Source organism: Myiozetetes cayanensis, unplaced genomic scaffold, assembly GCF_022539395.1.
Source record: "Myiozetetes cayanensis isolate MyiCay16 unplaced genomic scaffold, myiCay2020 scf6-25, whole genome shotgun sequence".
Taxonomy (NCBI): domain Eukaryota; kingdom Metazoa; phylum Chordata; class Aves; order Passeriformes; family Tyrannidae; genus Myiozetetes; species Myiozetetes cayanensis.
In genome coordinates, this window is record NW_026087853.1 from 1357884 (window position 1) to 1383910 (window position 26027).

A 26027-nucleotide genomic window follows, 5' to 3' on the forward strand; every position below is an offset into this window, starting at 1 on the left:
GAAAATGAGCAGTGCATGCCCCACCCCAAAATGATGCTGGAAAAATGCAGTGTAGTAGAGTTAGATTGGGGTATTCCAGGCCTGGGATTGTCGTTTCCTCTGATGTCTTTAGTGCAGGAGATCTGTGTCCTCCTCTCCCAGCCCCAGGCAGGACAGACCCTCGTGAATCGCTGCTGCTCTCATGGTGAATTCAGACCTGAGGTCAGCCCTGAACCCCAGGCTGGGCACAGGAGCATAAATCCAAGTTTTGTATTTGGGGAGAGCGACTTCTTACACAGGCAGATAGTGATAGGACAAGGGGGAGAGGTTTAAAATCAAAGGAGGGGAGATTAGATTGGAAAATAGGAAGAAATTCCTGGCTGTGAGGGTGGGGAGGCCCTGGCACAGGTTGCCCAGAGAAGCTATGGCTGCTCCATCCCTGGAAGTGTCCAAGGCCAGGTTGGATGGGGCTTGGAGCAACCTGGGACAGTGGAAAGGAGTTGGAATGAGATGGGCTTTGAGGTCCCTTCCAACCCAAGCCATTCTGGGATTCTGTGATTTTAAACATCTGCCCCATCCACTTTGGAAATACAGACCCACAGAGGTTTATAATGTTTACTTTTTATTTTTAATTTTCTTATATTTCTTTTTTTTTTCCCCTTTTTTTTATATATTTACTTTTGTCAGGGCTTTTTGTGCAGCTCCACTTCACCACCCAAGGTAAGGAAATCATTAGCATCCCAGTGGCCAATTCCCACACTCTGTGTTTAGGAACAAATGGAAGGGATGTTGTGTTTAATTATCTCAGCCTGCTTACCATGATATTTTCGCTAATATTTGGGTTTAATGAGCTAGGAAATCTGGGCCATTGTGTGCTGGTGGATATACTCATCCTTTCTCCAGCTAAATATGTTATCAGATCGCTTTGACGGGGATGAGCAACGGCTTCCTTTGAACTCGGGAATCGTCAAGATTCACTAATTTGCTTAGACCACCTGCTTGGCTAATGTTACCACAGGCCTCTTGTTTTCTCTCTGAAATGGTAAACAGAATTGCAGAGGATGCCTAAATGTTGCTGTTCCAACCCTGGAGGAGAGGAGGCTGAGGGGAGACCTCATGGAGGGTGCAGCTCCCTCCCAAGGGGAAGCAGAGGGGCAGCACCGATCTCTGCTCTCTGTGACCGGTGACAGGACCTGAGGGAACCACTGGAGCTGTGCCAGGGGAGGTTTAAGCTGGATATTAGGAAAAGGTTCTTCCCCCAGAGGGTGGTTGGCACTGAACAGGCTCCCCAGGGCAGTGGGCACAGCCCCAAGGCTGCCAGAGCTCCAGGAGTGTTTGGACAAGGCTCTGAGGGACAGGGTGGGATTGTTGGGGTGTCCTGTGCAGGGCCAGGAGTTGGAAGTGATGGTCCTTATGGGTCCTTTCCAACACAGGATATTCTGTGATTCCATGACCCACCCTGGTACAACATCAGCTCTGCCCCAGCCATCAAACAGCCTCCACTTTTTACCCCAAAACTTGCAGCCCTGCAGGAATGCTCCAGCTGGATCCACGAAGATCCAGAGGTCCCCCAGGAATTACCATATAAAACAGAGTTATCCCACTTCCCAACTCCCTCTGCCCTGTGTTTGTGCACGGGGTGTCTCTGCTCCCAGGACATGGGATCTGCACATTGGATGCTCCATCCACAGGGAAGAGAGCTGGCCATGGGGGTGTTGGTGAGTCCTCCCACTGCAGTCAGGAAAGGAGATTTTCTTCCAGCCAGGAAGGAGGATCTTCCCATCACACTGATCTGCACACACCCTGCAAAGCAAGGAATGCAGCAAGGAATTTCTTCCACGGGTCACGGATCTATTTTTTAATTACCATAGAAACCTTCCAAACATCCCGGCGTGTGCTGTGACGTCAGGGTCTCCACTCCTCCACATCTGCTTCCCGGGGACACTCCGGGGAGTAGGAACCGTGTGCTCCTGAGTGGTAGGGGATTATTTTGGGGTTAATTAGCAGGCAGGCTCTGGGTGTCTCCTGGAGCACGGCACAGACTCTGGCTTTGGTCTTTTACTCTTGTTCATTCACTGCTTGCTGTTGTGGGGGGACCCATCTCTCGACGGCCTTCCCAGCCTTGCAGAGGGATGTGTTTGATGCTTCATCCCTAAATATCCTTCTGATCGCTTCCCTTGCCACTTCAGACGTGCAAAATGCAAAACCTGGGAGGCGTTTTTTGGCGAAGCCAGCCTGGCAACCCTTAAATTAGCAGCGTTGGAGCGCGTGGAGCTCTGCCTGGAGCCCCTCGTGCCGATGATGCCGGCGGTGGAAGGAGCCTCCCTCCTCATTCCCGTACGGAGGGTGTATCCTCGTGGCTCCATGGGCCATCCCACAGCACACCCGGGCAGCAGGAGGACTGTCAGCACTTAGGTGAGGGGAAAGGAGCTCTTTGATGGAGCATTTGTTAGGATGGAGCCGTAGGATGAGACAGATGGCCGGGGTTTGTTGGCAGGGAACTCCGCTCCTGTTTGTTTAATTAGTCACCAGACAGACTGAGAGCTAAAGGCAAACTCAGAGCTGGGGTGAGATGGACCATTTATGCTTGATGATCCTGCTTGGTGATCCTGCTCGTCATCCCGCTGTGGGATTGATGCTCCAGCACACGGGGATCAGGTGTTCCCGGTGGATTTGGGCGGCCTTTGTCTCCCCGCTAAGATTTTTCCCCCAAAAGGGACAGGTTCAGACAGATGGGTTGCTTTTAAAGCCAAAGGGAGCACAAACACCGAGTTTTCCTTTCTCCAGCACCCACCAGAGCACAGAGCCACTTTGGGGAAACAAATTCCTAAAGGAGCTCCAAGAGAGCTGGAGAAGGAATTCGGACAAGGGCGTGGAGGAGCAGGACAAGAGGGAATGGCTTCGAACTGCCAGATATTCCCCACAAACCATTTTTATTCCAAATAAAAAGCCCACAGATAAAAGCACCTCACACCTTTATTTATGCTTTGTAAAGCATTCGATTCCACTCAGCATTTTGCTGTGTTCTTCCAAACACAGGGATTTCTCTTTCCCCGTTTTCCTTCTTGGAATGTACCTGTAACACTCATCCCTTCTAATGAGATGGGAATAAATGAAAAAATGAAAAAAAAAAAAAAAGGAACAGTTAAAAAACAAATAAATGGAAATAAATGAGAAATGGGAAAGGGAAATAAAGTCTACGTGGGGAAATGGATAACCCCAAGCACAAATCCCGTCCTTCTCTGCACATGCAGCGCTTGGACGTGTCTGTTTCAAACGTATACTTAAAAAAACGCCGCCAAAAAAAAAAAAATAAATTGAAATTTCAAATACAATCGTTTTAGAATTTGCCATTTTTGCCCGGTGCCACATTTCACCAGAGCCCAAAGCTGCGGGTTTCCCCACAGACACCCAAAAACATCCCCCCCTGCCATTACCCCGCAGCCCCGCTAGAGGGAGGTTTCCTCCAGCGGGAAATCCGCAGGCCGTGGAGCGGGGCGGAGGGTGCGTTGTGCGGGAGGGAGGCCCTAGCGTGTTTTCCAGCGTTCCCCGTGCCGGAGGGAGCACCCAAAATTCCGGGGGGGGAGTGGCGGGAACGCGAGGAGGGATGGGGAGGGTGGGAGGTGGGACGGGAATGAGGGACGCGCGTGTGTGCCCCACCCCAGCCCCTGCGCGAGGCTGGCCCTGCCCACCCCGCATGACGTCACCCGTATGCAAATGAGCGGCATGAGGGGAGCGGGGGCCCGGCGCGCGGCCGGGCTCAGTCTCGCGCCGCGGAGCGCGCGCGCTCGCGCCACCCACCCCCTTCGTTCTCCCACTTCTTCCCTTTTCCCGCCTCCTTCCCTCGCTTCCCCCCACCCCACCCCACCCTCCCCTCCCACCCCCTTCGTCCCACGGACATGGCACGGCCACCCCAGAACGCCGCGCCGCCCCCTCCTCCCCCGATCCCCGGGGCCGGCATGAGTCAGGTGAGTGTGTTTTTATGGAGTGTGTACGGGGTGAGGGGAGGGGGGGAAGTTTTGTGTGTGTGTGTCTGTGTGGTGTGGGGTTGTGCTGCAGTGAGGGGGGTGTCGGGTGTTTCCCCCCCACGCCCCCAATCCCAGAGGGCGGTGGCGGTGGACGCCGAGGGATCGCGGGGAGGGTGTGGGAAGGCGCGGGTGAGGAGTGGGAGGGAGGCAGCGGGGCTGCGGGCGAGCCTTCCTCCCCACCCTCCTCCTCCTCCTCGTCCCCCCCACAGCCCCTCTGACGCCCCCTCCTCTCTCTGTTCCAGGTGTGAAGCCGCCACCGGCAGGAGGTCGCTCCCCCCTCCCGCCCCCTCGCAGGGGGCAGCCCTGACGCTGGGGTTTTCCTTTTTTTGGGCTTTTTAAAAAAATTTTTTTTTTTTAAAATTTTTTTTTTTTTTTTTTTTTTTTTTTTTGGCCCCACCACCTCCCTCCCTCCCTCCTTCCTTCCCTCCCTCGCTCCCTCCCTCCAGGAATCCAGCGCTGCACCGAAGCCAGAAGAGAGGGAGCAAAAAAAACCCCAGCCCAGGCCGAGAGCCGCGTCCGAAACCAAACCCACCCTTCGCGCGTCGCAGAGGAGATTCTTCTTTTTTCTTCTTTTTTTCCCTTTTTATTTTTAATCGCCGTTATTTCTATTATTATTATTATTATTATTTTTATTTTTATTTTTATTTTGAACAGCCCTGCCCCGAGCACGGTGGCGGCGGCGGCGCCGGGGGCAGGGAGGCTGTCCCGGTTATTTATTCTCTCCCCGCAGAGCTGTCCCTCCGGCTCACCATGATGTTCCGAGACCAGGTCGGCGTGTTGGCCGGGTGGTTCAAGGGCTGGAACGAGTGCGAGCAGACTGTTGCGCTGCTCTCCCTGCTCAAACGCGTCAGCCGGACCCAGGCTCGCTTCCTCCAGCTCTGCCTCGAGCATTCCCTGGCAGACTGCACCGAGCTCCACATCCTCGAAGGGGAGGCCAACAACCCCGGTGAGTGGCGTTTCGCCGCGACCCTCCCCGAGCCGTGTTCTTAACGCCGTCAAAATGTATTTAAAAAAAAAAAAAAAAAATTGTTAAAAATAGCACCCAGGAAACGAGCGCGGTGTGGGAGAGGGGGGCTCCCCGGCTCGATTGCGGGAACAGCTTCTCTCCTCTCCTCTCCTCCTCACGTTTTATTTTCCAAACGGGGTTTGGCTTGTTTCAGTTTGGTTTTTCACAGCAAACTACTCCGCTCCATGGCGTGGTGTAACTACGGTAGCATGAATGATTGGTGGGTTGTTTTTTTTTTTTTTTTCCCCTCTCCCCCCCGCGTTCCCCCCCCTTCCTCCTTCCATGCAGTTTCCTGTGAAATAAGTAAGTCAGGTCACGTAGAGTCTGGATTTTCTAGGCTTCTTTTGGACAACGTGGCTTGATTTGCTCTCTGCAACATGCAAAAGCAGCCCATCGCTACCTCAGACGAACTGTTGTTGTATAAAGGTCTGGGTAACTGGGTTGTCCTATTTTTTTTATATTTATTAATTTTTATTCTTTTTTTTTTTAAATGTGGCAATTCCTATTTCATCATTCAGATCCTGTTTGGACGCTTTTTTTTTTTTTCTTTCCTGAAGCTCTGAATACCCCCTTGTGTTTCAGCAGAGCTCTAAGAAAATACGAGTGGGCTGTTTTATGTTACTGAGGGTGCAGGACAGAAAATGTGCGTGGCTGCGGAAAGTGTATTTCGCTTTTATTTATTCACCATTACAAGTTGCTCAACTCCTGGGAAGTAAACGGAGTTGGAGCAGGGTGGAAATGGCAAAAGCGTCGGGCGAATCGTGCCGTGTTTATTTATGGGGGGGTGGTGGTGGTGTTACAGTTGTGTGTGTTCCTAAGGGGGGGATGTAAACAGGCATGCAAGTCGCTTAAAGTAGAGTTTTTGAAACAGGGAGGCTGAGCGGGGAAGGCAAAACGTCTTTTAGTTGCGTAGTTCTGTTCCTCCAAGCCCTCCAAAAAAAAAAAAAAATCCCAAAATCGAAAAGAAAACCCAACACCCCCCCCAAAAAAAAAAAAAATAGAAAAGCAACACCCTCAGTTGCAAAGCATCCCTTTGGTTTAAACCCCTCGGGGGAGTGGGGGATTGGGATTTGGGGTTTGGGCTGTGCACGGCGGTGCCGGGGAGCAGCCGCGTTCCGTGATGGGTGGAAATCTTGCGGCCGGATCCCGAACAGAGCCCCCGGTGTGGACGGGGCGGGAGGAATGCAGGGTCCTTCTCCAGCTGTTCCCTATTAGAGCACCGAGCCGGCAGGGTTTGGCAGCTGCCTGTGCTGCCATTTGATGACAGGGTCCAGCGCAGCGCCGTGTTCCACCGAAGGAGGACGGATTTAAGTCCTCCTGCAGGAAACCGAGCCCGGGGCTGCTCCGGCGCAGAGGGATCGGGGCTGGCTACGGGCGAGCCAGGCTGGAATTGGCCGTTCCCTTATATAGCTTGTAGGAATTAGAGGGAGGAATGCTGCGTCTGGGCGCAATACTGCTGCTTTTATAAACAGCTGAAGGGATGAACCTCGTCCATCCCTTTGGGTGGGGAGGCCCCGGGGGGCGGTGGGGGGGTCCTGGCGGGAACAAGCTCTCCCAGCTGGGCTGCTCCGGGATACATTTGCAGCCTTAGCACAGCCTTGCTGTGATTCCCTCTGCAACTCGGCGTGAACCATATATTTTTAATTCGGTGTTTTTATCAGCACTGCAGTTTTTCATTCATACCGTGGCTTTGGTGGTGGCCCAGTTCCCTCGCTGGGTCAGGGGACTGGAGGGGGCAGATTTGCATCCTGACCTCAGGAAAGGCGGGTTCTGAAGGAGAGCAGGGTTTTGGAGTGTTCCCCGACGCAGAGTCACGTAGGGCCGCCTGTGTGGTGGCGTCTCCTCGGGGTAAGCCAGGGTGCAGACCAGGGGTTGGGCCGTTCCCATCTCCGCTCGTGCGAGCGATCCCTGCTTGCCCCTGTAATCCCGCTGACCTTGCCTGGCGCGAGGGTTTCTCCTGCGCGTGGAGCTTGGCATCCCGCCTGCTGCCCGTCCCTCGGTGCGTCGGTGGAGCTGACTGAGCTCTCCCCGAGGTTCCTTCCAAAAATGAGCTGCTCCTCCAGGGCGTTTGTAACTCCCAGTGCCAAAACCTGGATCTGTTGGGTGCCTCTGTCTCACCAAACACCTGCCCCCTTAGGCTTTCCCATGGGATGGACGTATCCATGCATCCTGTGGAGCAGGACGTGCGCTCTTCCAGGCAATCCTGTTGCAGTGGAGGGAAGGTTAGCTGAGATTTGCAAGCAAGATCTGTTAAGAAATGGTTTTATAGGCTCCAGTGTTAGCGCTGCCTTCTTCGTGAAGCCACCTGTATTCCTTAAATCGCTCCTGTTCCGTGCCTGTTTTGCCGTCTGGCGCTTGTCACTTGCCTGGCAGTGGAGTCACACCAAGTCCCGAGCGGCAGCGTCATCATCCAGCCTTGTGCTACTCGTTACTCTTTGAGTCCTGGTGTTTGCATAACTAATTTGGGCTCGATTCCCTCCCAGGCTGGGGCCTGAGGTAGCTCCTGGTGCGTTTTCCTGGTGTTTTTTTGGCTTGGAAATGGTGGCTCCCTGCTTGTAGGTGCCCCACCGGTGTCCATGTTGATGTTGGGGACGTGGTGGTGCTGGTGCACGAGGGACTGTGGGGTGATGAGGATTGCACGGCCCTAATGGGCTGTAGGAGTTGGCTGTAAGGTGTGGGATGTTCCTGTTCCATGGGGCACAGGTGAAATCCGTTGTCTGGGAAGGGATGTCACTGTGACTTCAGCAGTGCTGGGCTGATGTGCCGGAGCAAGTGTTGGAATTACATCGGGTCCTCGTGGGAAGTGAGTTATTTTGCACATGCAAGACCTGCTGCTTGTCCCAACCCTGTGGGGAGGTGGGGAAACTGGAATGTTACTCCTGGTTTATGGTCATTCAGAGGAGGTGGCAGTCCTGCTGTTTTGATGTGTGGGGGATGAACACCATCCTTGGCAATATCATCACCAACAGTGTTGATCCCAAAGAGAGAGCAGAGCTGGCTGGTGGAGCTGGGGTTCATGAGCTTTCAGGTGTGTGGAGCAGGCACAGAGGAAAACTCCTCTCAGTGAAGGTGTCCAGCTTGTTTCTTGCCTGGTGACAGGTCTACCCTATGGCAGATGAGGTGGGAAAACCTCAAGGAAGAAAAAAATTACTCTTTTTAACTAGTTAATTGCCATGGAGAAGCAGTTTGAAGCAGTTCTATTTTGTTTTTTTTCTCCAAGTGTGAAGGTGTTTTCACAATCACAGCCAAGCTCTCCTTGTTAGGACTGCAAACCCAACGTGGCTCTGCTGTGTACGACCCTCAGAAAGCCCTGAGGAGCCTCCTGCTTCCGTGGTTCTTTGGATAACTGCTCAAGCATGGATATAACCACGTTGCCCACCTCAGATGGGAGGTGTCTGCAAGACACCCTGCAGAGAACTCCACCGGTGTGTGGGAGCAGAGCAATGTGGTGACTGCATGTGCTGTGGGGGCTGCCCAGGGGGCTGGCTGTGAGACCACCTGCAGTCTGTGGTCTTCTTAAAATTTCAAGGCGTTGCTTGATTATAAAAGGAAAACAGAAGTGGGAAGCCAACATGGAAGGAAATGTGTATGTTTTTTCACTGGAGAAGTGCACATCTTGGGGTTGTCCTGCGTGGAGGCCTCCAAAAGCTTTAATGGTTCAGCTGGTGAAGAATGTGGGTCGTTGCTAATTCAGTTTGGCCTGCTGGGCATGGGGGGGGAGAATATGGAAACCATATTATCTGTGCACAGGAATAGAAGTTTCAGGTATTGCACAGCACTATTTAAAAGCCTGCTATAACTTCCTTCCTTCCTTCCAGCCTGGCCTTGCTGGGCAGCCTCGGCCCCAGCTGCTCGGAGCCGTCAGGACGCGGCGACCTCCTCGGAGCCGCCGGTAAAGGTCAGGCAGGAGCGTTCTGTGCCTTGTGGGAGAGGGACCTGTGCTCTTCCTGAGGCACTGAGATGTGCTTGGGGTGGGCTACAGACCCAGTGAGGAGATAGGGAAGGCTGGATCCATGAAAAGTGGGTCTGTAGGCTTTGGGCGTGGAATGCACGATGTGCTTCTGCTTTCGTCTTGTTGACTGTCCCCTCTCTGATGGCCAGAGGTGTGACTGGGTTTTTTTTTTCTGAAGTAGTCCCACATCCTATCCCTGTACCTGCCTTCCTCACTCCTGTGCTCTCTGCTGGTGAACAGAGGTGCCCAAAGGCTCCTGAGGGCTCTCCAGGCGTCCAAACACCCACCTGGCACCAAAGGAAGAGCGGCAGCTTTAAACTCCTGGCCTTGAAGGACAACGAGCTTTCCCTGCCCTGTGCACAGGACATTAACTGCTCCTCCACATGTTAGGGCCAAAAATCTTTATTTCACTTCAGCAGCCTGTCAGGTATCACAATGGGAGCATCGGGATGAGCTGGATTCCTCATCCTGGGAAGGAAGGACTGGCCGGAGGAAGAGCCGAGGTTTGCAGGGAGCCGTAATGTCTTTTAATAGACTGACTGATGCAGCTGGAAAAAATGGCCAGGCACGAAGGTGCACCAGCTCAAAGGAGGGCCTGTGTGGCTGTGGAAGCTTTTTTTCCCCAGCTGTACCATCTGGTCTATTAAAAGGTATTACATGTTCCTGCAGACCTTGCTTCTTGTATCCTTAGGTCCCTGTGGCTCCAGCCCTACAGCTGTTGCTGCTGCCCTGGCCACAGACAGTCTCCCAGCCCATCAGGAAGCTGCTACCCCTCCACCTTGCAAATTTTGCAGTTGGCCCCCAGTGACCCCCTCACACACTTCTTTTAATCTCTGCTGGTGCTTGAGCTGCTGCCAGGTTTGGTTTGCAAACCTGGGGGCTAAAACCTGTTTGTGCTGGGCTTTTTGGAGAGAAGCAAGAGGAGGGAGGGGTACAGAGGTACAGAGCAGTGTTAACCAGCACTGCATACCTGGTATTCTCTTGTAATTCAGAGATACTTTAGTTTTTAAGGATACTTTTCAGGGTGGCTGTGGGAAGCACCACAAGCCAATGCTTGACTCGTGCCAGTCCCTGGCTGGAAGTAGGTCTGTGGCATGGCATGACAAAGGCTTCCCTTTGCTGTCCCTGATGCTGGGACCTAGAGGAGACTCTTCTGGGCTTGCACTTCATTCTTTGGTATTTTCTCTTATTTGCTTAAAAACTCCTTCCCTCGTGGTTCCTGGCACGTGTCCCTTGCAGTTGGAGCAGGAGGGAGATGCTCCCTGTGGCTCATTTCCAAAGCACTGGGAGCACAAATGGCAAGGTCTTTTCCATGGGCAGGGCTAACAAGGGCCAGGTTGTTTGGGTGGGGGGTGGCAGCACTTGCCTGGGGGAACATTTTTGGGTAGTAATGGTTAAAATGGGAAGGAAAAAGTTAACGAATGGGAACAGCCTGGTTTGCTGCCTGGTGCATCACTGGTGCCAGAGGGTTGCCCACAGATGGGCTGCCTTCTCCCAGAGAGACTTTTCCATCCTTTGCAGTGTCCATTTAACCATTTTGTCAGGTAATTCATGGCCCAGCAAGGGGCCTGATGTCAGGCTTAATTTCCCTACTGACTTCATTTGGGAAAAATCCCGCTGTTGAAGTGCGTGTGGAAGATGCAGAGAAGCATTTCATGCATCACTGCAGACCTGAGCTGGAATTCTTTCCCTGGCCTGGCTTGTTCTCCCTTGACTCCTATCCAAGTGCTCCCCTTCTGTGCAGGTATCTCGTATTTGTGCTTGGAAAAGCAGTGGATCTGAAGTTCTGTCCCACCACAGCGGGTGCAGGGAAGAGGAACTGCCCTGAAGGGGAGGAACTGCACGAGGCATCACCCTCCTCAGCCCATGATGGGAGAGGCTGAGGACAGCTTTAGCTCTAGAGCTGAACAGGAACCAGCTGTAGAGCCATCAATTAAAATAATCTAGTTTGTGAATACACTTATCTGCAAACGAGATTAAATGGATGAGTGTGGAAAGCTCTCTGCTCGTAGCCTGGGCTGCTGCTGGTGGATGATCCCCTGCACAGTTGCATCCTTTGGCATGTTAGACCTCAGCATCTGAGCAGGGCTGTGTGCCTGTCCCACCATTTGTATTTTACATCTACGTTTGGGCCAGTTGATGCTCCAGTCAGCCAAATTTTCCTGCCTTTTCCCTGAAGGAGCTGATGAAGGTTTCTGTGGATCACGGTGCGAATTCCCACATCCCCATGATTTCTCAAGCTCTGCCCTTTCTTTTTCTCATGTTCCATCAAGAAAACGCCTTTATTTAATTCATGGCCCACGGAGGCCACTCGTTACCAAGCTGGGAGTTGTGTTTGCAGCCGGTGTAGCTGAAATAGTGATTGGTGTGAACGCTGGCTTTATTTTAAGGCGCACCCGTCAGTGCTTTAGCGCTCCGGCGTCGTGCTCGTGTCTAGTGTTACCACAGATAACCGCTGGGAGAAAGGGCACCCCTCGCACTGCCACTGCATCCAAACGCCGGGATGGGAGCCCACGGCTCCTCAGGGTGGGATTCCTCAGAGGAAGGAGAAGCTGCTGTGCAGTTTTGGGGTTCCCACCCCATCGGCCCACCCAAAGCGCAGGTCGTGGTGTTCGAAATCCTTTTTGCCTGCAGAAGCCCCCCCCGAGGGTGGTGGGATGAGCCCTCACATGGACTGTGTGTGTGCACGTGCCCTTTGTATTTTCTATTTTCATTGAATAAACAAGACCATTACTTTTTTACTAACTCCTGGTTACGCAAGGGCTGCCTAGGGATCTAAAAGAGGCTGCAGGTCTGATGCAAGGGATCCACAGGCTTGCGTGCTCATCCTTTCTCCTTAAACAATATGTTTGACTCTGCAGTGCTCTGGTCCTAAGAAGGAGACCCAGAGCTTTGCAGAGGTCACGGCTGAGCGTGAGTTTGGCAGTGGCAAACGGCCAAGCCGGTGGCTTTCCATCTTGGCCCAGGAATCACGAACGAAGTTGAGGTTGGAGCGAGCAGATCCGTTCCCGACTTCCTCTTCCGCAGCAGATGCATTAAGTGGAAGGGCAGGATCTCATCAAAACAAGGTTGGGATTGTTTCTCTGTTGGAGAAGGTGTTGCTGGCTGTTTTTTTGGAAGGGGGTTTTTGCAGGCCTAGGGAGTTCTGTTTCTGGCACGGGGGGGATTCCGAGCTGGATTTTGTCTCTCAAAGCATGAGGGCCGTGCAACTCAGCTTCTGGGGAATGAGCAGAAAATGAGTCTGGGCAGGGTGAGGAGGCAGAAACCCAGTTTGCTTTGTACTGGCAGGTGCCTTGTTTCCTTCTACCTTCTTCTGCTGGTCTTTCTGTGCCAGAGACAAACACGTCTGGCTGAGGCAAGAGGAGGTGTAATCCAAGGATTTCCCAGTGCAGGCTCACCCATCCGATGCCTGGCTCACAGCAGGTGGTTTTATTTGAGTGTTTGCTTGAGGTGACTCTGTGGCAGGGCCATATCAGGGATTTTGGTGAAGGTGCCTGAATTTTAGCATGGTTTTTTTTCTGAAAGGGCTCTGTGGATGCAGTGCCGTGCAGGTGTGTGGTGCAGCACCTCATTCTGGAGCAGTGATGACTCTGTAGACTTCTGATCTTCTTGAACCCAGGGTGTAAACCGTATATTTCTGTGCTGTTAATGGTGACTGCCCTTCTCAGGGCCTTTGCAGCGCTTGAGCCGCAGCGCTAAAGCTTCCTTGTATCCTATAAAAAATAATCCACGGGTGTTGTCCTTGAACAAACTCATGGTCGTTCCGTGTTGTGAGAGTGGGGCTGTCCGTGATGGGAGACACGGATGGCTGGTACTGACGGCTCTGCTGCACCCAGGGCTGAGCCAGCTTCCCCCACCGCCCCTGCAAGCCTTCCCTGTTATTTGCAGGAGCTGGATGTGGCCCAGCTGGTTGAGCTATCATGCCTGAAGATGTTATTTTACTTAAAATAATGTTAATATTGTGACTGTCATCTGCAGGATTCAGCAGCTCCGCTCCGCTCTTTGCTCTTGATCAAGGCAGCCCTGGAGTAGAAGCACAGAGTGCTTTAAAAAGCTTCTCCTCTGTTACTGATCCTCACAAGTAATTAATTCCAGATTGCTCTTTTTCTTTTTTTTTTTTTTCTTCTTTTTTAATTTGATGAAACTCATTTCAGACAAGCCACAAACCTGCCTTCCTTATTAACCAGTTAGTTCTCCTGCACCTTGCCTGGTGGGGAATGGGCACACGTTGTGTTTGGAGTTTTAACTGTAGTTATGAGAAGAAATAGTGAGAAGATAAAACAGGGTTTGACCAGGTTTGGCTGGAAGCATTTTAAAACCCACTTTCCGTGCCGCTGCATTTGCTCCTTGTTTACTGTGTTTTTAACCCTGAAATCACAGATCAGTTTTTCTCATCACTGGGTTTTTTGTGTTGACCCCCTTCTCTGTGTCCTCCAGCTGCAGTGGGAAGTGAGGAGGAAAACGGGGTGAGAAATGTGGAGGGAAAACCCCACAACTTTTGTTGTGGAGAAATGTGGCTGATCTGACGTTTGCAAGCAGCACATGGTGTTTCTGCAGCAGCTCTGGTCTGCATCCATGCATTTCCCTGCTTTTCACAGTTTTCCTGTTGGGATATTCCCCCTGTTTCTCATGCAGCAAACATCAATGTGATTTTTCTACCTTTTGTCTCTCAGTTCCCTGATGTGCTCAAATTGCCACAGGGTCAGCTTGGTTCTGGGTAGGGTTTTGGTTTTTTTTTATTTTCTAAATCTCACAGTTCCAAAGAAGTGGATTATAAAAAAAAAATTAAAAAAATTACAAAGTCTCCAGGCTGTTTCCCTCCAGATAATGCAAACACAGATGAAATGTTGAGTTATAACTACCTGAGTGACCTTTTAAGATAAGAATTGTTATTGACTGGTGGTATTATGTTAAACTGATAAGAATTCTTTTTAAAAGAGGAGGGGAAAAAAGCCCAGCAAACCCTTCAGTAACCATAACAACTTACTCAGCAGCACAGGGACACAGCTCCTTCCTGATCCTGCTGCTGGAGGCTTCAGGGTGGCCCGTGGGGATCCCATCTGGCAGCGCCTCAGGGGAACCTGGGAAACCTCCCTGGAGCTTCAGGTTGTGCTGTGAGGGATGCCCGAGGTCCCTTGGCTGCTCCTGTCGCTCTCAGCCCCCAGATTTTCATCATCTGTAGGGAATTTTAGCTGGAGAGTTGTGCTGGGGCTCAGTCCTGTACTGGGAGCAGGAAGGATCACAGACTCCCAAAATGGTTTGAGTTGGAAGGGACCTTAAACCTCACCTTGTTCCAAACCCTCTGCCCTGGGCAGGGACACCTTCCACTCTCCCAGGTTGCTCCAAGCCCCGTCCAACCCAGCCTTGGACACTTCCAGGGATGGGGCAGCCACAGCTTCTCTGGGCAACCTGTGCCAGGGCCTCTCCACCCTCCCAGTAAAGGATTTCTCCCTGATATCCAGTCTCACCCTACCCTCTGGCAGTGTGAAGCCGTTCCCCCTTGTCCTGTCGCTCCAAACCCTTGTCCAAAGTTCTTCTCCAGCTCTCTTGGAGCCCCTTTATGTACTGAAAAGGGTTCCAAGGTCTCCCCAGAGCTTTCTCTTCTCCAGGGCTGCTTTGGAAAGTCACAGGAGGATGCTTTTGGTGGTCCTTGCTTTAAAAATGAGAACCCAGGCAAGGAAGTCTCTTCCTCACCATCCCTGTGCTGGGCTCTGTTGGAGCCCCATGGGGAGCTGGGGCCCAGCTCTTGTTTCGGATTATTATAACAGAGTCAGGAGTGTGGTGTGAGCCCACAGGTAATCACAACCTCCCTTGGCCCAGCTGAGCCCTGCAGGCTGTGTTTGCACCTGCTGCTCCTGGGAATTCTGTCCATTTAAAGCGGAATTCACACTTTGGCCCTGCGCTTGGTCACCTTCTGTTAGCAGGGGTTGCCACTGTGACTGTTGGAGCTACAGAAAACCAGCTGTGAGCAGCTGATTTTTCTTTCCACCTCCTTCCTCCCCATCCCCTTGCACTTTTATTAGCTGTGAGTCCTGGGTTTTCCCAAGTTTCATGGAAAGTGAGTGTCCAGGTTCAGGGCTCTCAGGTCAGGGTGAGCCTAAAGGTTGGCAAGCAAGAAAGTGCAGACCCAGGAGGTCTAAAGTGAGGGGAAATAGGCCTGATGAAACATAAAATACTCTAAATATTCCATTAGAACACATGTAAAATATATGAACATACAGGAAACATAAAATACTCCAAATATTCTATTAGAATTAGCGATAGGGGGAAAACAATTCACTTGAACCCGCAGCAGAAGAGGCAAAGGTGTGCAACTCAGTGTGTCTGCTCAGGAAATCAATTACTTAAACCTGCTCTATTCCAAGCCATGGCAGCAGCAGGGAATCTGTGTAAAGGTGTCAGCTTGGCCTGTGCTCACCAACCTCTCCTCACATTCTTCTGGAGCAGCCAGTTGGATGCCGAGTGCTTTTTGTAGCCGATGTCAAATCCCGGTCAGCCGGAGAGAGCCTTTATAAATAAAGGTGTCTGCTGGAATTCAGGCATACGTGGATAAATAGCTGCTGTAACTCAGCTGTCCAGCCTGCCTTCCCTGGCTTTTATAAATGACTGATCAGAGATTCCAGCTGAGAAGGGGGATTTAAGGGGATGGAGCTGCTGGAAGTGGTCTCTGTCCCCGGGACAGGTGGCCGGCGTTGCCCTCCCTCCGCTGCTGCCCCGGGTTTGTATTTCACACAAGGCAAATGTTGCATTAGTAAAACCTGTGTTGTGGTTACATGGCAGGGGCTCTGCAGTCATATTTTTTTTTTTCTCTGCAAGCTGCACTCGAATCTTTCAGTTTGTCATCTTTTTTTTTTTTTCCCCCTTTTATTTATGGGAGCGGGTAAACACTCGGAGATCTCTCTGGACAAGCCACAGCAGCTGGAGGATACTGGTTTCTCTATGGAGTGGAGGAATTTCATCAGAGGAGCTCTTGTTCGACTGTGTTCCCAGCATTTTGGCAACTGTTCTTTAGATTAACCCTACAGAAAGGGGAGGGTGCTCTCTGCCGGGTCTGGAATAATTGCAAAAATGTGGGCAGATGCTTTTGCATTGTTAGAAGTGGATCCTGGTTGGTAGCAGGGAAGCACGGTGTGGGATTAGGGAACGAAGAAGCCCAAGTTCTTTAAATCCCTCCCGAAGCCAAACTGGATGTCAGCGTTGATGTTCAGTAGCTTTCTGTTTATAAAATTGAAATAGTTGCTGTTTTCCCCCCCTGCCCTGGGCAGTCAGAAATCTCAGTGTGTGATAACCAGGGATCCTGCCACAGGAGGCTCAGGACTTGCCCTGCTGTCCCACAGACCCCTGAGATCCGACTCCCTGCTGGTGTAAAGCCCCCGATTTTGGCAGATTTACGGGTTTGGTGCTCTTTGCACGTCTTGGAAATTGGTCTTTTGGTCAGCACCTGGTTCTGTGGCACAGAACTCACTCGTGAGCTTCCTGGGACATAACCTGTCCCCTCACAGCCACTGGCCTGGACCTGGTGGCTCCACCCCTGTCCCAGGCCACTTCTGCCCCATCCCTTGGAGGGGAGATGCTGAGAGCCACCTCAGAGAAGGGTTCCTGCTGTAGAGATTCCTCTGGGGCTGCGGGGGGTCACAGCTGGCACACCCAGCCCAGAGAAGCTGTGGCTGCCCCAACCCTGGAAGTGTTCCAGGCCGGGTTGGATGGGGCTTGGAGCAACCTGGGTTAGGGAAGGTGTCCCTGCCCATGGCAGGGGGTGGAATGAGATGGTCTACAAGGTCCCTTCCAACCCAAACCGTGCTGTGATTGCTCATCCAAGAGCTGGTGTGGGACCTTGTGGGGGACCTGGCAGAGGAATGGGAGCCTGTGAGTTGTGTCTGAAAGGTGATGAAGCTCCTCACTCACCGTGCAGCAGCTTCTTCCTTTGGCAATGCCTGCAGGGCTGAATTCAGCCCCCAGCTCCGTTCCTTGCCAGATCTTCAAAACACAACCAAATTCGGGTCTTCTTTTAATCTGATGTGCGTATTTTGGTTCGGTCTGCCCGTACAACTACACTAATTTGCTTTATTACACACAAAAAGATTAAAAATACATCTGGCAGAGAGGATTAAAAGCTGGTAATCTGGCTGCTAAGAAGCACGCGATGCTTTAGGATTTCCTTTCGAGGTGTGTGGAGCTCTGGAACACGAGCAAATGTGAGCCTTTGTAGCTGGGAGTTTTCACAGGGAGAGCTCATTAAAGCCGCTGTGATTGTTCAGATGAACAAAAAAAAATGAATGAATTTAAAATATAAGACTAAAATCCTACCACATTAAAGCCCTGGTTGTGATTTAAGAGCTCGTTTTGGGTTTGGGTTTGCAGGTTTTTTTTTTTTTTGTAAGGGAACCTGGAGCAGTTGGGTTGTTTTACCTTTGAAAGGATTTAACAAGTCACTCTTAATTTTCTTTTAATGTTGCAGAGCTTCAAAATAATGCAAGGTCAGGCTGAGCGTAACTAATTCCAGTGTGAAAGCAGAGGGAAGCCTTTTTCTCCATAGACTTACAGTTAGTGCAGCAGTACTCCTGCCTTGGAGAGGGACGTAGCAGGAAATGAGACTGCTGGAACCTTGGTAAATAAAAATATGTGCTTGGGGATTTTTTTTTTTTTTTTTCATTTTTTGTACAAGGAAGAGAGGGAGCCCTGTAAGGTTTAGTTCAGTTTTGCTTGGTTTCAGATGTGTCCCAGGAGGGCAGGTAAAGGCGTGATGAAGGTGCCCTTGGATCCTTCAGGGGCTGGCAAACCCCTCTGAGGGTGCTGGGTTTTGAGTCCTCGTCGCGTGGCTCTCTTTAAAACACATCCGTGTTTACCCATGGCAGGTTCCAAGGATGGAGGGAGCTTTTCTCCTGGGATCTGAGCTGATCTGTGTGAGCCCTGCCACTCTATCCCAGACTTTGGGACCCCCAGGTGCTGGGCTTTGGGGGTGATCCCTTTACTGGTTTACAGAACCGTTTTGTTGCACTGTTGTTGTGGTGAGTGTTGTCTTCATCATCTTGATGTCAAAAAACCCCCAAACCGGGCTGGTTTCATGCAGCTCTGGGTGTGCTGCCCGTTCTGGCTTCTGGGTGATGCCCAGAGCATCATCCTGCTTCTCCTGCAGCAACCCCACAGCATTCCCGTGGCCAGAGCACACCGTGCTTTGGTCCTGCCGCCCCTGGGGATCCCCCAGCCTGTCCTGTGCTGCTGTGACAACCGTGTCACCTCAGTGCTGCAGGGGATGCCCAGGGCCCTCCACTGCCTTTGTTAGAGAACCGTTTCACTCCTTGCCCCGTTCCACAGGTGTTAATTTTGCTTTCCAAGTCTGGACGGCTGCTGCAGCCTCTGTGTGTCCCTTCTTTCTTCCCTTTCCTTGGCCTCAGGGGCTGTTCTCACGTGCAGAGCTTGCTGGTGATCACAGTGAGCATTCTGTGCCCTGTGCCCGAGGGCAGATGCTGAGGACACATCCCATTTCCCATCAGCCTTCCCTCTCTGGTGCCCTGGCACCCTCGGGATGGGTGTGCTGCTCCCTGGAGCTCTTCCCTGTGTGGGATGCAGCCGGCAAACCTCCCATCCCCCCCTGCCGGTGCCAGCTGGAGCCCTGCCCGCAGCACCAGCCCTCCCTGGGCATCACCTTCCTGCTGCCAGAGCCACGGCCAAATAAAGAGCATTTTCCTTTCTCCATCTCCTACCTGCTGCCCCACTGCCTGGCCTGGGGGAGGGAGATGGGGGTGTGGGAATCCCTCCAGAGCCAGGATTCGGGCTGCTTTCCTCTCCCTCCAAATGTCTGCACACCCTGGTTTGCAAACACAGTCAGCTCTGCCTCGCTCCACTGAGGTTTGGGTTTTTTTTTGTTAACTCCTTCTGTGCCCCTGGCTGATAGAATTTGGATGGAATTATAGCAGAAATCCCAGCATTTGCTTTTTGTTGTTGTTGTTGTTTTTTTTTTTCCCCCTGCAAAATCCGTATGTTGCAGCTTTCAGGAGAGAGGAAAACAGCATTAACTTTTCATGTCTGTCGTTGCTAATTTAAGGGGTGAGAAGTTGGCCTGGGTCTGTTTTTTAAAGAACTGAGCATAAACTGGTAGTACCAGTGTCGGTGCTGAATAACTCAGCGAGCTGAAGAAAGCAGCAATATCTAAAATTAAATCTGTTCTTAATTGCTGGGTTATAAATGGCAGCGTTTTCTCCAAATGGAATTAATTTATTATTTTTCAATTGCCGACACGAGTCTCGGCAGCACAAACCCCACATTTTGCATTAGTACAATAATAAGGCTCTTCCAAAAAGGTGTGTTTGGCATTTGTAGCACACAGCACAATCTAACAAACCATAAACTATGTCAAAATACCCTTAAAGTGGTAATTAAAACTTTTTAAAAAATGTAGAATAGATGAATGCATTCCAAATTGTGACTTTTCAATGAAGCTCTTTCATAAAAAACATTGTTTCTTGCCAAAACAAATTCAAAGGCATTTTTGTAATTTCTGCTGGGGAAAGGAGGAGTGTTTATGCAGCCTTTCATGTTGGTTGGGCTTTTTGACTTTTATTTAAAATGTAAAAAAAAAAAAAAAGAAGAGAGGTTTTTTTTTTGGTCTGAATGTACCTTAAAAATCCCGATCCCATCCTCTCCGGAGCGATGTGTAAAGGGGGATGAAGGCTGGAGCAAGGTGTGCCTTGAGGGGCTGTCTTGAGCATCACAGCTGAAATTCAGTGGTGATGGGATCCCCTGGCACGTTGTGTTTGGGGCAGGCACAGATCCCAGAGTGATTCCTGGGGTCAGGGGTCCTGCTTTTGGAGGAGGGAACCCCCCTGGTGCTGGGGATGGGGACAGAGTTCCCCCCTTCACTTCACCGAGCATCATCTGCAGCCACAGGCATCCACCCAGGGCACAAAGCAAAACTGCTCGAGGTATTTATAGCTTTTCCTTAGGATTTTTTTTTCCTACCCTTTTCAATTTTTGGACACCTTTTTGACAACTCTTACCTGCTGAGTCACCGTTCGTCCTCTCGCACGGGAGCTCCTCCCGACACACCGATTCCCCGAGCAGGCTTGAGCAGTCATCACTTCAAAATAAATCCTGGCAGGGAAGTAGGGATTCCCCCCCCCTTTTTTTTTTTTCCCCTCATATCACCAGCTGCTTTTCCCTCTGTGTGTTTACTCTCTTACACAAGGCCGGTGTTCTATAGATGCGATGCCTTCACGTTGCTAAGGATGGTTTGACCATTTATCACGTCCCACCACCGCCTATCCCGAGGAGGAGCCGTGTGTTGGAGCCAGATAAGGGTACAACTTCTGGAGATAACTGTATCTGATGCTGCACCAGCGCTCTGGTTTCCCTAAGATGAATTTTTTCTGTGGTGAACCACAAACTGTTTGATAGTTCTGCTTAATAAATACAAATCCTGGCTTGCTCTGCAGCAAGTAGCCACTGCTGTTACTTCTGATGGATAGGGAGGGAAGGCTGGGCTTTCCAATGGTAATCCCAGCATCCAGGTCAGTTTTCTTTCCCATTGGCCAGGTTCAGATGGCAGGAGTGTTCACAGCTGGTTTTGCAGTGTTGCTCAGTCCTTGGTCTGCACCACTTGCTTGCGGATGGCCAGACTGCAAAACCCACCTCTCCTGAAAACTCTTGGGCAGACTTTGGATACGTGCAGTGACACTCGTTTAGGGTATCAAAGCACCTGCCTTCCGGTCCCTTTAGGGGCTTTCTGCCCCAAAAACGCATCTCAGATTTATTTGCTTTGCTTTATTAATCTCTAATTTTGCGCGTTGGGTGGTGACAAGAACATCGTTAGTTCCTTCCTGTTTCCGTCTCCTCGCCCGTGTTGATGCTGCACGTGGAGAGTGACAGGATGGTTGGGTTGGAAGGAACCTTAAAGATCATCCCATCCCACCCTCCTGCCATGGGCAGGGACACTTTCCACTAGCCCAGGTTGCTCCAAGCCCCGTCCAGCCTGGCCTTGGACACTTCCAGGGATGGGGCAGCCACAGCTTCTCTGGGCTAGCCTGTGCCAGGGCCTCACCACCCTCACAGCCAAGAATTTCTTCCTGATTCTTCCTGGCGTGCACAGCTGTTCTGCCTGAGTGCTGTATTCCTTATTCTGTGGGTGCTCCCACCTTCCTCCTTTCCGGGGAATACACTGCAGAAAAGAAATGTTCAGTCTGTTTATGAATTTCAGTCTCTGCATTGATCCTTGCCTACATTAACCCTCCAGGTGGTTGCATTTCACTGTGTCACAGCTGCCAGCGGGGTGTTCATCTTGGTGAAAGTCTATTTTAGCTTCCTGCTGGTCGTGCAGCCCGCTGTCACCCCACGGGACAAACCCTCCCCTAGGAAGGAGGAGGGGAGACTATTTAAGGAGGAGCAGTTTGTGAGGGAACAACTGGAGCTGAAACCAAAGCCAGGTTTGGGAAGAGGAGGAGGAGGAGGCTGGGAAGGAGCTATTTCAGGGGATGGCTTGTGTGGCCACATTGGGCTTGGGCATGGAGGTGTCCACCCACCCCCTGTGTGTTTGATCAGCACGAGTTTTGGCACGAGCTGTTTCCTAGGTGGCTTGTGTGGAGGGACTCGGAGGTGCAGCGTGCCACTGGTGGTGGAGGCGCCTTGCCCAGCTCCTCGGAAGTTTTGGGGTGCCTGGTAGGTTTTGTGGCATCTTTTGGGGTTCTGCTTTTGTGCAGGTACATTTTGCATGTAGATAATTGCACGTGTTTGGTTGTGTGCCTGCGCCTTCCTGAAGCGTATCTGTATTCCATCCTGTCTCCTGAGAGGGTCAAGTCACCAGCAACCTGGTTTCTGTTTGGATAAACATATGAAGAACATAACACCTTGTTTTCTCCCTTCTGATTCTACTGAGTGGCCTATTTTTTCCATAATTAAACTTCCCATGCCCTGGGGATACACTGCGTGGATCGGACAGTAAATCCTTGACCTCAGATCCAGCAGGGCAGCCCAGGTCCCTGTGGGACTCATCCCTGGAGGTGTTCACCATCCCTGGAGGTGTCCTGGACGTGGCACTCAGTACTCTGTGTCTGTTTGAGGAGGTGGTGATCGGTCAGGGATTTGCCTTGATGATCTTAGAGGTCTTTTCCAACCCCTCTGTGACTCTGGGAGGGGGGTTTACGTGTGAATCCCACGGGATATATTTGCCATCCTGGATGTGACACCCTGGCCCTTGGCCCTGCAGTTTGTCAGGACGACACAGAAGATGACAAGAAGCTCTGTGCTCGTGCTGCTGTTAAATCTGAATGAGTAATTCAATAATGAGGAGCTATCAGTTCATTGCTTTCATGTTAAGGAGAAATCCTGTGCTTTTAAAAGCCTTTCTGCAAGGATTGGATTGTGAGCTAATTTCTAATCTTGCACAACTAACGGGTACTTGAACATAAGGCTTCTCTTTATCATTGCAGTCTCTTTTGTTGGAGCAATCTCCAGCATATGGTTTTGGAGGATTTAACATCTATCCCAGACACGTGGTGACACACTCTTAGTCCCCTCCACGCATTTAAGTCTAAAAATGTCCTTTCTTTCTTTCTTTTTTTTTTTTAAATCTCCAGGATGCTTGTGAGTACTTGGAGCTAGAAAGGAAAACAAAAGGCCCACCAACAGCAACAGGTTTTGCAAAAGAAGGTTTCTAAAAATGCATCTTACTGAGGAGGAGAACACGTGTGTCTGGGCTGTAGCACAGAACTTGTTGACATGTTTTGCTAAATTTGCTCAGGGTTTTTCTATTTTAGCAGTTGGAAAAAGCTTGTAAAACTGGGGAATGTGTGCAGTGGTTTTCCCTCCTTTCTTAGCCCTGCTGCTTTTCTTGACAGGCTCTCCCAAGGCTGGCTGGGGGGTCCCAAATCATCTCCTTGGCATCTTCGGGGGTCCTTGTGCACCCAGCCTGGGCACGGCTTCCTTCTCCTGTCCTGCATCTCTCTGCTTGTTTAGGATGGAGGTTTTGTAACTATGGATTTTCCTTCCCTCCTTATCAGCCAGCTGATAAGGGAGGGTCTTGAGGGCAAGTGGTTCATCGTGTCCTTCATCCCTGGGAGGGAGCAGGAATGCTGCAGTCCCTCTCCCCCAGGCATTAGGTGCTTTCTGCAGGGTGGAAACACTAAATCACGTTAGGGATGTGCTTGGGGAGAAGGGAGCTGTGGTGGCAGCATGGGCTGAGCAAAAAGGGTCTGTGGTCGTAGGAAAGACCTGCAGGGTTGTGGGATGGAACTGGACGGTTGGGGCTGAAGCTGGGGCTGCTGCAGTTCTCCTCTCTCTGTCCAAAGGAGTTTGGCTTCCTCTTGTCTGTCAAACAGGGGGTGAATTTGTCCCTGCAGTATTCCACTTGTTCCTGAAGAACCAGCTCTTTTCACAGTTACTGTTCAGCCTTCCTCTCAGGTGTCCCTTTGGCTGGTGATGTGGGGTTATGAGGAGAAAAAAGGAGGGGAAATCCTGCTTAGGTAGAAAGAGCAGTGTTGTGTCCCTGGTGCCAGAGCCAACAAGGCAGCCTGAGAAGGGCTCACAGGGGATTCTTTGCAGTTCCACATTTCTCAGCTCCAGCCGTTTTCCCGTCGGAGCAGAAGCCACAGAAATATCTCCGTTTTCCTGATTGCCATGACAGAGGAAGCATTTTCTGTCTGAAATAACAGCTGGAGCTGGGGCTTGGAGCAACCTGGGCTAGTGGAAGGTTGCAGCACGCTGAGTCAAGGGATTCCCGTGTGGATCCCACTTCTCCCTCCTTTTTCTCAGCAGAGGGGTCCCCTCTGGTTCTACCCTGGAGTCCTTTGGAGACCTTCCAGGAAAGCATCAGCTTGTGCAGCCAGAGGGCATGGTGGAATTCCAGCTTCCATCTCTGGAGGTATTCCAAAGATGTGTAGATGTGGCACCTGGGGACATGGGTTAGTGGTGCCCTTGGCAGTGCTGGGTTTGCAGTTGGACTTGATGGTCTTAAGTCTTTTCCAACCTAAACTACTCTGTAATTCCACTCAGAGAGGTATGGATGGGAATTCCCAGTGTGTTAGGATGAGGAGGTGCCTGCCCACCCAGGCTTTTGCTGTGGGATGGGAGAAGGGGGACCCTTTGGATCCCTGGTATCCCACGACTCTGGGAGGTGATGCCCCTAATCCAGGCTCTCAGCAGCTGCTGCTGCTGCTGCGCCGCCTTTGACAGGGAAATGGGAATGAAGGCTCTGCCTGGTGGGTGCCAGAGCTGCTCCCTCCATCCAAGACTTGGAGATGAGCCAAAGGAAAGAGTGGGGATGTATTCCCTCCCTCCCTCAGCTTGCACATGTCCCCAGGCCTTGGCTGGTTTAAATTTAGGAGCCAGCACATGCAGGCATGGGATGAGCGAATGGGATGGGGCATCTGCAGTGGTGGGAGCTGCTCCTCCTGCTCCTCCTCCTGCTGGATCCACTGCCCTCTGTATTTCCACCTCACCTGCAACATCCCTACTCCTGCATTAGGAGTTGGGAGGTTTGGAGGGAATGTTGATACTGAGGGAAGAGAAGCAATGGTGAGAGCGGTTCTTGCAGGGTCTCAAGGTCTGTGACCCACGTCCCTGCATCCCAGATATCCAGCCTTGTCCTGTAATTGTGTTTGGGCTGTAAAAAGGGCTCTTCTGGGCTCAAAAAATCCTGCTGGCATGGACCTAGAGAGCACACAGGCACAGCTCCTGCCTGGGCAGGCAGGAGTTGAAGTCAGAGCATCAGCATCTGTGTTGATGCTTGACCTTTCGTGTGCTCCCTGTTGCAAACACACCTCCCTGCAGATCTGGGAGAAACAAAAACCACATAAGACCTGTGCTGAAGGCAATCCTGGGGGATTGTTTATCTCTTCCCTCTGTAAGAGGAAGATGATCTACCTGCCAAGGGAGCTGGGGAGCTGAACAGATTCAGGCTGAGGTCTTTGGTCAGAAAACGCTGCAGTAAGCACAAAGTGAGGTGTGGGCACAGGGCTGGGCAGTGCTCAGAGGGTGCCTGTGAACCTGCACAGGGAAATGTGCTGCTGGCTTTAGGTGTGGCTTTGAAAGGCCTCTGTACCCTTGGAAGTATAAATATTTAGGAAGAATCATCAATCTCCAGCTTCCAAAGCAAACCCTCGTCTTTCCCATCTTTCTGTACCTGAGTCCTCATTGTGGATGAAACCATTCAGTGGTTTCAAAGTGCCAAGGCAGGTTTAGAGCAGATGTGAGGAAGAAATTCTTGGCTGGGAGGGTGGGGAGGACCTGGCACAGGTTGCCCAGAGAAACTGTGGCTGCCTCTGGATCCCAGGAAGTGTCCAAGGCCAGGTTGGATGGGTCTTGGAGCAACCTGGGCTAGTGGAAGGTGTCCCTGCCCATGGCAAGGGGTTTGGAAGTGGAAAAGAAGGAGAGGTGGGGATTGGGATTTCTGCTTTGGGGGTACCTGGATGTGGCCATCTGGGGCAAAAAAATGTGAGTCCTGCCACTCATCCTGCATGCAAGGAGCCTTTGCCTCACCCATGCAGATGGTGGGTAAAGGAGGAATTGTTCCACAGACCCCTCTGCCCTGAGGTTTCCTTGCAAAAAAGCTTGGAGCAGCTTCTCGGCAGAGGTGGGAGTTTCTCCCTGTAGGAACAGGGCTCTCCTTAATAGGAGATCTTTGCAAAATAAATGAGTGTGTTTTTGGTCTGGAAAATACTTTCCCATCCCTTAGATCCTGCAGCCAGGAGGGAGCACGCTGATCCTCCGGGTCTGGCCAGACGACTGCACTCCCTCCTTCCCGGAGCTGAGCTCCTGCTTTCTGGGTGAGCTGGATTTGATTTCAGCATTTTCCAGCAGCTCTGGGAAATGGGGTCAGCTCTTGCCTGCTGCTTTCTCCAGTGGGTGATGTGCTCCTCTGGCAGGAAATCCTCTCTCCCGTTGTGCCTGTCCTCGCCGGTGGGACGTGCCAGGGATTTTACCCGGAGATAAGGCGGGTGCTCAGCATTGAGGGGGGGGTGGTTCTGACACAGTTTTTGCTCTCACCACCCCTTCTCCTACCCCCATGAAGGGACAGTGATGGTTAGCAGCATCCCTTTTCCTTGCCTGTTTCCAGTGGGTCCCATCTGCATCG

The 26027-nt window shown here is 51.5% G+C and overlaps 1 protein-coding gene and 1 long non-coding RNA gene across 8 annotated transcripts in view; one reads left to right on the forward strand and one right to left on the reverse strand.

Moving 5' to 3' along the window:
• Window positions 1–3850: 3850 nt before the first annotated feature.
• Window positions 3851–26027, forward strand: part of SAMD4A (sterile alpha motif domain containing 4A) — a 93646-nt gene continuing 71469 nt past the window's right edge. For 4 of the 7 annotated variants that reach the window (XR_007631599.1, XM_050336929.1, XM_050336931.1 and 1 more), the window contains exon 1: window positions 4250–4953. Coding sequence is in view for 6 of the 7 variants with exons in the window: in XM_050336929.1 (XP_050192886.1) it covers window positions 4758–4953 (196 nt within the window). In the remaining variant the exon portion in view is untranslated. Of the gene's footprint in view, window positions 3948–4249; window positions 4954–26027 lie in introns of those variants that run through there. The other 3 variants (XM_050336926.1, XM_050336925.1, XM_050336928.1) reach the window with 3 other exon arrangements.
• Window positions 4586–5195, reverse strand: LOC126651254 (uncharacterized). Its single transcript, XR_007631600.1, has 2 exons — window positions 5133–5195; window positions 4586–4992 (listed from the first exon to the last, which is right to left on the reverse strand). It is a non-coding gene; the product is annotated as an uncharacterized LOC126651254 (long non-coding RNA).